Genomic DNA, 14,564 nt, shown 5'->3' with positions numbered 1-14,564 from the left:
AATTTCATTTTATACGGGTGTTTGGTAAATGGCCGATAGCTGATCGAGTTACGTGACAGTTAGTAACTGATTGTGTTAATTGGATTGACCAACTGATTGTATAAACTGGTTATAACAAAATATATAAATCCTTATTGATAAATGATTATAAAATTTAAATCAACATATACTTTTTATAAGGGCATAACTTATTTATTTTAGTTTATTTAGCTATTATTAAATTATATTTAAAAAGTATTATTAAATTGTTTTAAATTTTATAATTTAAAATTTAAAATTTAAAAAGATTTGTGTTGTAAAAATTATCATCATCATCATCATCATCATCATCATCATCATCATCATCATCATCATCATCATCATCATCATCATCATCATCATCATCATCATCATCATCATCATCATCATCATCATCATCATCATCATCATCATCATCATCATCATCATCATCATCATCATCATCATCATCATCATCATCATCATAATCATCATCATCATCATCATCATCATCATCATCATCATCATAAAAAAAATGTCTACTCAATACTCCCACCAGTCGGCCACAACCCATTTAAAAGCTATCCCTACCCAATTTTTATTTATTTTTTGCCCCAAATCATCCCAAAGAAAGTCACAAGAAATCAACACGAAGAAAACAAAGAGAAGCGGAGGATGAAGATCTGGTGATCTGATTGGAAATGGTAGGAAGAATTAAGATGGCTTGGGTTAGTCTATTCCTTTTTTGTTGTTATAGTTTTTTTGTTTTGTTTGTTTTTTTTTTTTTATAACCAGATGATGATGACTCTGGCCCGAGCAGCGGTGACCGGCGTGAAGGAGGACGGATAGAGAAGGCATTGATGGTGGTGGGTGGAGAAACCGTGGGAAAACATAGATGAACTAGAGACGGATGAGTATAATGGAATAGAGTTTAATGTGATGAAGGCGAGAATTTGATATTAGGTTTAATGGATTACAAAGGATAAAATAGTCAATTTGCAATTAATTCCAAGTCGCTGAGGACGAAACGCTACACTCACAAGCGTTTCAGATTTTAGCTGATTGGCTCAATCAGCCAATGGAAATCAGCCATTTACCAAACACTCCAAAACAGCTTATTGATGAGTCAAATAGCTAAATTTGGTTAAATTAGCTGGTAAACAAACACCCCCTATATACATTGTAGTTTCCTTTCAACACAACTATATTTTCATTTTGATATAACTACAGTTTTATTCAACATTATACACTCAAATATATGAAACTGTTATTCAGTTTCATTTTATATCCACTGTAGTTTCATTACAACACAACTACAATATCATTTCGATATAACTACAGTTTCAATTCATTTGATAATATAAAAACAAATGTGAATTAGTATCATTTGAGATAAATTATAGTTTTATTTATAGGTGATAGGGATAAACTCCCGGTCTATTTGTACCGACCTCCCGGTCTACATCTGTACCCGGGGGTGTATCTTCGGTTCTCTAGAACCCGTCGTTATCCCGATCTCTACAGATCTGTCGAACTATCGTCCCGACCTAAGTTAGTACTCTATTTTGGGTTGGAACCTTAGCTTATCCGAGGCTAACACCTGGCTACCGAGCGATTGGGCCGTTACACGGACTGGTGCATGTTCGACACGCGTAGCTCATGCTCTAGGCCGGAACTCCCCCCGAGGCCACCTATAAAAGGCACATTTATTGCAGGCAAGAGGACTTTTGGCTGTTTGATCTCTTGAATAGTCAAAGAAACTGGAACCTCTGACCCACTGTCACGTAGACCGATTTCGTATAGGATATTCCTACTTGTACCCGCTTCAGTATTAATACAGAGTATTCTAATCGTATATCCGTATTTTACTACATCAATAGGACTCCATTAAGATGTGACGACATCCGTTTCTTTATTTAAAAAAATGCTGCCATTTTGAACCATGGTCAACGATATAACGACTGCCCTTCATTCCTACATGCTACAACACTTCAAGTCACCTTCAACCTTAATTCCCATTCCCCAAATTATATACAACAGCACCCACATAAGTACAAAAAATTTCAAGGAACAATCATCAATGCACAAAGTACAAAAAATTTCACCTGAAAGCCATGGGCAAAAATCAACTGAGCCTTTATACTACACACACACACACACACACATCGGATCAGGTGAGAATCACATACCCACGAGAGAACTAAGAATCAATCACAGTTGTCTACATGTCCAAATCTAACAGATCAAAAACACTATTTTTTTAAGAAAAATGCAGGGATATTTTCGTAAATAATTAAATTTTGAAGTGCAAGTAAATTGTATTAAATGTGCAAGTAATAGTTTCATATAGTGCATCTAAGTGCAAGTAAAATGTATTAAAAGTGCACCAAATAATGTACACTGAGCATCAATATTAAGTGCACATAAAGTTATCATTAGTTGCACCAAACGTTATCATTAAGTGCACCAACCAATGTGAAAGACGTTATCATTAGGTGCAACAATGTTAAAATGGTAAATTATTTGCACTATTAAGTCAAAATGGTTTCATTTTAAAGTGACTTAACTTGCATACTTGCACCAGTTACTTAGACTTTTAACACATGTTATTTGCACCAAAGTTTGAGTTATTTACAAAAATGTCACTTAGCCTTTTTTTTTTTTTTTTTTCAAATTACAACTGATCCGTTAAATCTGGACATGTAAACGACTATGGTTAGCTCTTTTTTTTTTTTTTAAGCATATGTTCTCACCTGAACGTATACATATTCAAATTTATGATGATCTACCAATTCAAAAGATTTTTTTTCATATTTTTTTAAATGGAAAAAGTAAATGAAAATATTTAGAAATATAACACCGTGAATTTCAATGAAAATATTTTGTTCAGATATTTCAAGAAGAAAAGTCCTTATCTCATCGAGTACAATGTACGGAGTAATTATTTTTTTGGTGATGTATAAATAGTATTATCTTTATGATTTGATGATGAATATTATAATTAATAGGTCCTATATAGTACTTCAATTATTATAATTAATCATAGAGTCCCGTGTAAGCTCGTAACTATTACAGAAGAAGCAAACTCGTCCTTATTAATAAAAACTAGTAGTGCATCGCACCGCACGGACTATTTAATGTAAAAAGCAATATAGTGTAATATAGAAAATAACAAATGATGAAAACAACAAATGAATTGTAATGATAAAATTGTACAGTTTTTATAAATTATTGAAAATTTCTTTGTATATGACATTTTGAGTCGTATTTGCACATTATTCATTTTCGTTAAAAATTAAAACTTTTAATCTTAACGGATTATTGACTCTTAGCTTGACACTGCTACATACAATTATCCATGATTAAAAATCGGTCTTTTCAAAAACAAACAGACGTTTGCTTATTCATATATTCATTAATTTGATCAACACCATTCAAAGTTGGCGCCAAAATAGCACTATTCTTTAGACAGCTCAGATCATGGTTGCCATTACCAAAACTAGGGAATGTGCTATCAACAATAGTACCAATAGGATCATCATTAAATTTGAGTAATAAGTGATCTGGAATATTAAGGTCAGAATAACCTTCTGCTGAATTTCCAATTTCTCCATCCCCTATATTAGCAATCCACGTTACAAATTCTTCAATCTCATCTACATGAGTGTTAGATTCTAAGCACCTTAGTCGTAAATTTTTTGTTAACCTATACACTTTACAACTTCTCCAAAGATACGAAAAATTTATACTTGCACCTACTATATCTTGCCTTGTGCCCTTAGGAATGATGGGCTAAATTTGCCTAAAATCTCCTCCAAAAACCAAAATTTTACCGCCAAACGTCATATCAGAATTGTTTGGATTTTTTGAATGCATCAAATCCATCATTATCCTATCCAGAGCTTCAAAGCAAAATTTATGCATCATCGGAGCTTCATCCCATATGATCAACTTACTTTACACAATCAATTCTGCTAATGAACTTCCTACACTAATGTTGCAAGTGAATCTTCGTTAATAGAGATTGGTATGACAAATTTGGAATGCGCAGTTCGTCCACCTGGTAAAGTAGAGATGCTATCCCACTGGAGGCAACATTTAACACAATACCCCCCTTTGACCTAAAAGCAGAAGACGACGCTCTCTACAAGAATGTCTTTCTTGTACTGCCATATCCATATACAAAATACAATCCTCCTGCATTATTTTCAACGTCATCAAGGACATCATCATAAATTTTCCTTTGCTCGTCTGCTAATTGAGTAATCAAAATCTTATTTTCTTCCATAAGGGCTTCATGATCATATGCTAATTCCTCTTGTAGCAATCTATTGGTTGTTAAACCAACATCTTGAACATCTTGCAATGACATACATGGAAAGTCATTCAGGCTTATGCCCAAATTAGATAGTAGTCTTTCTATTTCTATGAGGGCAAAATTCCTTTTCTGCATTTCATCCAATATCAAATCTGTAAAACCAAAATTCATTGCACATACTTACTTTTCAACTTTGTAAAAAAAAAAAAAAACTTTCTAAGAATCTCTATTATACTAAATTTGAAAAACAAAATCTTTCATATTTATAAAAAATAATCCCTAAATTTGAAAAACAAAATGCTTCATATTTATAAAAAATATAATACCTGGGTTACCCACAATTTGATGAATTTAAAATTGAGCATCAACAAACAAATGACGGCAAACAGATTCCCAAATACCTCAGGTTTAGACATTAAGCTCGAAACCAACAAAAATCAAAGCCATAAACAATCTTCTAAGATTTGAATCTGTGGCCCATTTAGATAAGATGTGACCGCATTGTTATTCAAATTCACATTGTCTTTTGAAATCTTCATTGGACAGACAAATCCTACTGATGTAACTCCAATTTTCTTACACAACCGATAAAGACATCTAAAATGTTGATAATTAATAAAAGATGTAACACTAAAGAAAAGTTTTTAAATATAGAATCATTATAAAAGATCAGATTAAGAACATACTTACATTATAAAGACTTATGTTATGGACATATCGAGCCAATTCATCGTCAACAAGTCTTTATTAATGTCTTCAAACATCACGAAAACACTATTACTTGAATGATGGAATATTTCCGCCTCTAGCTCCAACTCAATGTAGTCTAAATGGGAGGGCAAGTTTCTTAGATATGAAACCATCTTTTTGGATCTATCTCCCAAGTGCTGCATCCAGTGATGCAAAAATCGCGCCTAGGCGCTAGGCAGCGCCTAGCCCGCCGGCCGACTAAGCGGCGCCTAGGCCACCTAGCCCGCCTGGCTCAGCGCCTGGGCTACCTAGACCACCGGCCGACTTTTTTTTTTTTTTTTTNCGGCCGACTTTTTTTTTTTTTTTTTGTATATTTTAAATCTTAAACATGTAAAGTATTAATGTTATAATGTATTAACTAATACTCTAATAGTTTAATAAGTAATAATTAATAAGTAATAACTTAATAAAATAATAAGTAATAACTAAATTAAACAAATACTACGTAATGCATTAATAATTAGTAAATAATAACTAATAACTTAATAAGTATTAACTATTTAACTATTAAAGTGTAAAGATTTACAATATTAAACACTTTACAATTATTGACACTTAAAGGCGCCCCCCAGGCGCCTAGCAATTTTTGCAACTTGGGCTGCAACACATCTTTAGGAACAAGTGGGGGTTGTAACTCTGTGGCAGATAGATCACCACTTTCAAAATTCATCTATAACTCTGGAGTTTCCTACGTGCCATGAAAATTAAAATGCTTAACAACAAGTAGAATATATTAAATTGAACAAGATATTGAATATTACCTGAAGCTTGTTCAATGCATTAATAGATTGACAACTACTCTAAGGCGGTGTGCCAAACCTTGAACTAGCTTGTGCATTCTTCATAAACAAATCAAGATGAGTTTGCATCTGATTAAACTTGGATTGCATATCTTCCATTGTTTGTTTTCTTTTCTTCACTTTATTTTATTTACTTATATACTTTAATTTGATAATTATTTTTTATTTTATTGAACATTTTGTTACATTTGGTTATATACTTTATTTTGTTTACTTATATACTTTAATTTGATATACTTATAAAACTATTTTTTGTTTATTGATAATTATATATATATATATATATATATATATATATATATATATTTTTTTTTTTTTATAATTTTTCAATTTCACTTTTTATATATACATAAAACATAATACAGAATACACAATTTTTATATGCATATACATAACACATAATACATAATATACAAGAAAATTTCTAAAATATATTATTGAACATTTTTAAGGCACAATAGCAAGTATATATATATATATATACATAATACAAACTTTTTTTATTAAACCTAACATATACAATAACACACAATTAATCAAAACTAAAATAAACAATAACAAATATTTCTAAAATATAAAACAAATAAATAAAATTAATAAAATTAATACCTGATGACTTGCGGATCGGAGAGCGGCGTGCGGCGAGTGGCGACGAGGTGGCGATGGGAGGCTTGGATCGCGGTGGAGGTTGTTGGCAAGCAATGTGGTGGCTGTGGACGGTGCAGGGATGGTGCGGCGAAGGCATAGATCTTAACGGTGTGGTGGTTATGCGATGGTGTCGCGGTGTGTTATTTTGGGGAAGAAAGCCAATTTTGTCCTAATTATCTGCGTCCGAAGTGTGAACTTCGGACACAGATGGTGTAACGTGCCTATCCATCTGCATCGGAAGTGAGTACTTCGGATGCAGATGGTCCGGCATTTAAAAAATAAAAAAAAATTAGTTAAATATGGAACTTTTAATTACAAAAATGTCACTGTGTCACTTTACGCATCTGGTATTTCAACTTCGAACGCAAATTGTCTTATATTTATGGTCATTTTTGTACTAGTGGAGATTGTATGTTGATGAATAAAATTGTCTTGCCTTCTTTCTCTTTTCTTCTATTCACTATTTCCTACATAGTTAATCGAATAGGAACTAAGGGCCAACGAGCACCGAAGTACAACCAAGTACAACAAATATTACCAGACTTGCCGAGGGCCCCAAATTAAAAAAGAAAAAAATTATATATAGTATATATATTAGCGATAGACGGACAGCAAGAATTCTTAGGTAATTGGAGTTTGGACAACAACAACAACAAATCATATTAACCTGGTTTCGAAAAGAAAAACAACAAACCCTATTATCCTATATATGTCCCTAACCTAGCGGCGTACTGGCAGATGAGAGACGAAAACAATTCAACAAATTTTCTAGGTAGTTGAACTAATTTAAATATTTACTTTGATGACTTTTGTTGTAGATTGTAGTGGCATAGTGCTATTTGTGAGAATTGAGATTAGGCAAATCAAATTACATGAGGAAAATCATAATTTTATTCTTTGTAAAGACAACAACAATTAATTTGACGCAAAAATAACAATTTAATTGCAATTCCGCAGGCACTTTCAGGCACCACGTAATTTAATGAATTGACACAAAGACAACATATTCAACTCATGTTCTACTAATTCTTCAATTCTTCTTTTATCATACAAACTCTCAAGTTTTTCAATTCTCTTGACAGGTAATTAAAATTACGTATTACGGAGTATTTCACAATTCTTGTTTATTGTTTTATATACATGACTTAATAATTCTGATTTCAGAATAATATATTCAAGAATTCGTTTCTTGATTAATTATTTATTTATAGAGTTTTTAAATAAATTCTTTTTTTTCTTTATGATTTTATAATTGTGTCTTCTAGAAAATATTCATCTGGGTTTGAGAAGCGTAAAAAGAAAAGAAGAATTGAGCAACTAACTCAATCTCAAAAGTGAGCTCTTGAAAAATTCATTACAAAAAAAACTCAAATAGATGAGCAAAAAGATAATGCCAAGGAAAAATTGTTAGATGTTAATCTTCATATAGAAGATCATGGTGATTGTGAGATTGGAAAAAAATTTAAATGATAGTGTGCACAACAATGATAGGTATCACTGTGACAATGAAAATAATAAAAATGTTGATAGTTGTTTAGATGATATGAGTCACAGTGATAAACCAAACGATTTGCTGTCCTTAATTCTAAATTAATAGATATTCTTGTGAAAGATGGTCCTAAAAGAGACTTATCAATAAATAAAAGCCCTAAAGATAAATTCTTTAGAAGATTTTCATCAACATTTCACACAAGATATTTGGAAGAAGTTGATATCAAACGTTTGGTGGATGATTTTGCGTCTAAATGTGCATGGGCATGTCACTTTTTAAATGAAATTTTAGATGTATTTTTTATACAATATTTATATTTTGAATTTTTTACACAACTTTTTGAACAACTATTATTTATATATAGAAATTACTTGAAAAAAAATGGTCTAAATTAAAATATTGCACAGGACCTCAATTTTTATTGGAAAGGGCATATTACAATCCCTTAGGCGCTCAGATATGCGATGAATTGAATGCTAATACAATTTAGTTTCAAAATTATACTCCATAGTACTTTATTCATTAAATAATATTCTAGTACAACAATATTTTGTATTTTTTGACATGAATTTCATCATAAACCATCAAAGTAAAACTCAGGTACAGCAATGTGTTATTGAATGAAACGTACTTTTAACATAGATTTTACCATTACCATACAATATTAAAGTTGTTCATGAGATATCCATTTTTTAAACATTTCGAAGCATTCAGCGGGTGTTATTGTTGGAGCAACGTGGTCCGATCCCTGTTACAAATATTAACTAAGAGTTATACATATACAGATATCTTTTGAGCTAGTAAACAACATACTAGGAGTAAATTATCACCAGGATTTTGGCATATGTCATGTTGTTGGAGAAGGTCCTTGTATAACTACATGAAATTGAATGATTTAATTTTAATTAGCTTTTCTTAATTATAAATCAGAAATCATAAATCTGTAGTGGAATTTTATAACATACCCAACAACTCGATTGTTCACAAACCAAGGTCGCCAATCATCAATGATAGAATAATTTAATGATTTTATCCATGCTTCAGTATAGAGTGAAGATATATACACATCAGCATTTCCACTGAAATAGGGTACGATTGTTTATTTAGATTAGTAAAAAAACAAAAAACAACCATTGAAACATAAACTATTAGTAGTAGCTAGATATCTTAAAGATATCTTGCAAAAGTTGGTTATGCTTGTGAGATTTTAAAAATTTTATATGGTAAGTACAACATTTGAACGATAATATCTTGTGAAATAAAGTTGAAATTGCCCACCTCAGTCACCCCCACACCCTAACTCGACAGTTTGTGGAGGGGTAAATTATTATGACTCAATTGATTGACCAACAAAGACTAGACTCGATCCTTGATCTCTTGTGATAAATTTTACCTTTGTAACCAGTTAAACTACCCATGCGGACTTGAACGATAATATCTTAATTGATTGCATCATATTTAAATAAAAGTAAACTCTATAACATAAAAAGAAATCATGTCTTCTACTAAAAATAGAAATGAATGATGCCAATTTTGTAAACAGAATAATTATTATAATTATAAAAATGCCACAACATAATTTATTTATAGTAGTAACGTAGGCAATTAAACAACCTCTAATGCATTATAAAATTTTCATTCAAATAACTAGTAACTAAATATACTCATTCAGAAAGAATTAATAACACACTTCACAACATTATTTCATATTAATTAGACTCATATTATATTTTACAAACCTGTATATAAGAGATTTGTAACCTTTTGCGCTAAGATTTGCATGATATGGTCTAGTGTCGATCACAGTTTTGTTATATCGCAAAGGTATTCTGCATTTAGCCCATTTTTCACCGCATCCCTACATCAAAAATAAATAAATAAAAATAAAAAAAAAATCCAAAACTGAAGGATTGTCCGCGTTTTAGGCTTGATTACAAGAATTTTTCAAAATAGTATAAAATTTTAAAGTACTTTTTCTTATAGTTATACCATGGACTTAGATCCACCTTACAAGGTGAATTCGTCACAATTTACATACTGAATGTTTACAATTCAAATTGCGAACATTCATTATGTAAATTATGAACATTTAATATATAAATTAAAAATATTAAATATATAAATTGTGTATTTTAGACCCGAGTCCACAGTATAATAATAAGTCACACTAATAAGAAGTGAACACAAGAACCACCGCACCCCACCACATGTTATGCATTTTAGCAAAACCATTTTAACCATTCCAATGCACAATAAACATAACCAATATTTTGGTCATTAAAATTAAAATATAATGAAAATATATTTTATTATTTTTGTATGGTTATACGTCCTAATTGACTTTTCTCAAAAATATTTTTTCCTTTATATCTAAAATTTTAAGACCACTAATAATGTAAATATTATTTTTAAATGTTTTAAAATTTTAAATTATTATGTAAGTAGTATTTTTTCAGTACTACTGACTCTGTTACAAAGTTGTGTGTGTGTGTGTATGTGTGTGTATGTATGTATGTATGTATGTATATATATATATATATATATATATATATATATATATATATATATATATATATATAGAATGCGATTCAAATGCGGATGGTGTGCTCAAGTGCAGTTGTGCAGTGAGAGGAGAGCTGATATTGCCAAAATCAACATCTAAGATTAACAATGATTAAAAAAATGTGGTGGCAATTTGGTAATTTTTCCGTGTTGGTCAAACTTTCGGTGCGTAGTTATAGTGCGTGGCTTTCCTGCTTAATGTGCGTGGTCTTCCTTCTTTAGGTGTGTGGTTTCCGTGCTTAAGGTGCATCAATTCTTCAGTGAGAACTTAAGATGTGTTTTTGTAGAAACTTAAGATACGTCGATCTAAAGCTTTAGGTGCATTGCTTTACTTCTTAGGGTGTATGGTTTTCCTTCTTAAGGTGCGTGATTTGTGTGCTTAAGGTGCGTCAGTTGTTGAAATTTAAGGTCTGTCGGCTTTAAGCTATAGGTGCGTGGTTTTCCTTCTTAAGGTTTTCTTCTTAAGGTGCGCGGTTTCTATACTTAAGGTGCATTAGTTATAATACTTAAGATGTGTCATTTTAAATTTTTAAGTGTGTGATTTGTGTTCTTAAAGTGTTTTGTTTGCGTGTTTAAGGTGCATGGTTTGTGTTCTTTAGGTGCTTTGATTGTGTGCTTAAGGTGCTTTCGGTTACGTGTGCCAATTGAATACTTAAGGTGCGTCCCTTTGTGATCACCACACTTCTGCACAGGAAGTTACATCCAAACCTAAAGCTTTAGATCGAAGCACCTTAAGTTTCTACAGAAACATACCTTAAGGTGCATGGTTTTGCTTCTTAAGGTGTGTCAGTTGTTTTAACTTAAGGTGTGTCGGTTTTAAGCTTTAGGTGCGTAGTTTCTATACTTAAGGTGCGTCAGTTATAATACTTAAGATGCGCCATTTTAACTTTTTAAGTGAGTGATTTGTGTTCTTAAAGTGTTTGGTTTGTGTGTTTAAGGTGCATGGTTTGTGTTCTTAAGGTGCTTTGTTTGTGTGTTTAAGGTGCTTACGGTTAGGTGTGTCAATTGTATACTTAAGGTGCGTCCCTTTGTGTTCACCGCACTTCCGCATAGAAAGTTATCTCCACACCTGAGCTGCTCCATATATATATATAGAGTTTATTTTGGGAAAGATCTTAATTTAGTAATTGGGGTCGGGTATTTTGGGCTCATGAAAAAATTAACGGGCTCAGAAATTTAAAATAGGTATAAACTTAGGAATTTAAAATCATTTGAGCTTAGATTATTTTGATAGTTATAAAATGGTATTAGCATACTCTTCTCAGATAGATTTTGAATTATAAAATCGCGGGCCATAAAATACTTGTAATTAAGATTGGTAGCAAAATAGTTGTTTTGAGAACATTCGGGTTAAAATATTATTTTTTTCCGGAAATATTTTATTAAGATAGGACAAGTATCACTGCCCCCATTGAGACTCGAATCTATGACCTCTCAACCCTCCCATTTGAAAGAGGCACTTAATGCATTCCATTAGACCACAAGGTCATTAGTGGTATTAATTCAATCCTAATCAATAACTTCTTTTTTTTTGGTGGAGGAAACCTAGCTTCCGTCATCACACTTTCCATTTATTTAGAAAATTTAAAAAGAAAAAGAAAAAGAAAATAATTACCTTCCGAACATGCAAGGCCTCTTGAACGATATCATGATTAATCCACTGAGATGCAATTAGCGCAGCCTAAAACATATTAAATATTTGAGATTTATTACAGATGAGGCAATCTCACCAAAAATAAAATGGGGTTACAAATTAATTGTTTAAATAAATAAGATCTTACATTAAATATTAAATGACGATCAAAGGCATGTACATTGTACCCAAGGAACCTCTTAGCATCATTTTCTTCTCCAAAAACATTAGGCCAATAAAAATGTTGCAGCACATGCAGTAAAGCCAGCTGCACATTATTGGGCATGCTTCATTACGACCAATAAAAAAACAAAAAACAAAACAAAAAACAAACAAAAACGAACTAGGTGTGGGTAAATATGGCGCATTTTTTGGTGTGCGGTGCATTTTGTGACACATTTGTGCATTTCATTGTTGTGCATTTTTTTAACACTATTGGTGCATTTTTTTTATATACTATTGGTGTGTCTGCACTGAGCGCATGTTAAGGTCAAGTTCCCAGGCAAACAGTGCTTCTCGTACGGTCACTCATCATTAGGTACGCACAAATGCACCATAAGATATTCAGAAATGCACCATTAGGTGTTGTGAGCTGTGGTTTATTTTTTGGGTGTGTAGTGCATTTTGTGCTATGTTGGTGCATTTCTTTATGGTGCATTTCCAAACATTGTGTAGTGCATTTATGCATACCTGATGGTGAATCAGCATCGACCATACGGGAAGCACTATCCGCATTTGAACCAGTATATATGTATGTATGTATTTGCAACTATATATGTGTTTTGCAAAAATAAACATCTATTTTTTGTCCAATATTAAAATGATGATTATATTGAAATACACTAAAATTGATAAAAAGGAAAAATAAATAATTTATAAAACTCAAGGCATATATATATATATATATATATATANATATATATATATATATATATATATATATATATATATATATATATATATATAGGGTCAGGTTCAGGTGCGGCCGTGTTCTCCCGTGCGGTTCACACCACTCAATGTTACGAAATACACCACTCAATGTTAAGAAACACACCACACAAATATGCACTGTGGTGTGTTTCTTAATATTGTGGTGTGCTTCATTGTGGTGTGTTTCTTAACATTGAGTGGTGTATTTTGTAACATTGAGTGGTGTGTGACCGCACGGCCGCACCTGAACCAAAATCTATATATATATATATATATATATATATATATATATATATATATGAGTGGTGTATTTTGTAACATTGAGTGGTGTGTGACCGCACGGCCGCACCTGAACCCAAACATATATATATATATATATATATATATATATATATATATATATCGAGAGAGAGAGAGAGAGAGTCATCATCATCAGGTGTGGCCATGCACCCTATTTTCAGCCACTATAACCAAATACACTTATTTACTTAAAATTTATCAATATACGTGATAAAACGCATCATTCTACGTATTAAAATATACCACAACGTGCCTTATGTAAGATTATAAGCTTACACTATTAACACATATTAGAAAACATGTGCTAAAATATGCCCCATTCTACGTATTAAAATGCACCACAACGTGTGTTAAAAATGCACAATTCCGTTCGTTGAAAATCCCATCCCAGATTATAAACATGCACTATTACACTTATTAGAAAACATGTGTTAAAATACACACCATTCAACGTATTAAAATGCACCAGGGGACTAATTAAAACACACTATTCCACAACACACTTATTAGAAACACATGTATTAAAATACACACCATTCTGCGTATTAATATGCAGCAGAGGACGTATTAAAACACACCATTCCACAACACAGTTAATGCACCAACATAAGTAATAAAACGCACCACGGCATGTATTCAAACGCACCACACTATGTACTAAAATGCACCATTTCAATTCACACAATATAGATACTAAAATTAACATAATACCCCCACTTAAACATACGCGAATTCTAGTTGAATTAATAAAATCGGACCCGCAGATTAGGCCGCACGATCGCATGGGAGCTCCCCGCCGCATTTGAATAAAAGTCTATATATATATATATATATATATATATATATATATATATATATATATATATATATTTTGGTTCAAATGCGGCCGTGCTCTCCCGTGCGGCCGTGCGGTCGCACACCACTCAATGTTACGAAATACACCGCTCAATGTTAAGAAACACACCACAATGTTAAGAAACACACCACAATGCATATTTGTGTGGTGTGTTTCTTAACATTGAGTGGTGTATTTCGTAACATTTAGTGGTGTGAACCGCACGCCCGCACGGGAGAGCACGGCCACACCTGAACATGACCCTATATATATATATATATATATATATATATATATAT

At 31.9% G+C, this 14,564-nt stretch overlaps 2 protein-coding genes and 1 long non-coding RNA gene across 3 annotated transcripts in view; 1 reads left to right on the top strand and 2 right to left on the bottom strand.

Moving 5' to 3' along the window:
* Positions 1-593: 593 nt before the first annotated feature.
* On the top strand, positions 594-1,237 carry LOC116031583. The gene is made up of 2 exons (XR_004100620.1): positions 594-701; positions 793-1,237. It is a non-coding gene; the product is annotated as an uncharacterized LOC116031583 (long non-coding RNA).
* A 2,904-nt stretch (positions 1,238-4,141) lies between these two features.
* Positions 4,142-6,610, bottom strand: LOC116033049. Its single transcript, XM_031275806.1, has 2 exons — positions 6,475-6,610; positions 4,142-4,467 (listed from the first exon to the last, which is right to left on the bottom strand). The coding sequence occupies exons 1-2, from the start codon at positions 6,608-6,610 to the stop codon at positions 4,142-4,144; spliced, it is 462 nt and encodes a 153-aa protein (XP_031131666.1).
* Positions 6,611-8,579: 1,969 nt separating this feature from the next.
* Positions 8,580-14,564, bottom strand: part of LOC116031559 (serine carboxypeptidase-like 11) — a 16,672-nt gene continuing 10,687 nt past the window's right edge. Inside the window, exons 9-14 of the mRNA XM_031273797.1 lie at positions 12,349-12,468; positions 12,183-12,248; positions 9,745-9,863; positions 8,971-9,084; positions 8,836-8,881; positions 8,580-8,753 (exon numbers count right to left, since the gene is read on the bottom strand). Of these exons, the coding sequence (XP_031129657.1) occupies positions 8,670-8,753; positions 8,836-8,881; positions 8,971-9,084; positions 9,745-9,863; positions 12,183-12,248; positions 12,349-12,468 (549 nt within the window). The 3' untranslated portion in view covers positions 8,580-8,669. The remainder of the gene's footprint in view (positions 8,754-8,835; positions 8,882-8,970; positions 9,085-9,744; positions 9,864-12,182; positions 12,249-12,348; positions 12,469-14,564) is intronic.

Source organism: Ipomoea triloba, chromosome 10 (assembly GCF_003576645.1).
Source record: "Ipomoea triloba cultivar NCNSP0323 chromosome 10, ASM357664v1".
In the NCBI taxonomy this organism is placed as follows: Eukaryota; Viridiplantae; Streptophyta; class Magnoliopsida; order Solanales; family Convolvulaceae; genus Ipomoea; species Ipomoea triloba.
This window is presented reverse-complemented; position numbering and strand designations above follow the sequence as displayed.

What these genes read in the sequence shown, in the direction of transcription:
- LOC116033049 (XM_031275806.1), bottom strand. Translation starts at nt 6,610, where the DNA reads ATGCCTTCGCCGCACCATCCCTGCACCGTCCACAGCCACCACATTGCT. An exon ending in TCCGATCCGCAAGTCATCAG is followed by an intron (nt 4,468 to 6,474) that starts GTATTAATTTTA and finishes TTGGTTTTACAG; the next exon opens with ATTTGATATTGGATGAAATG.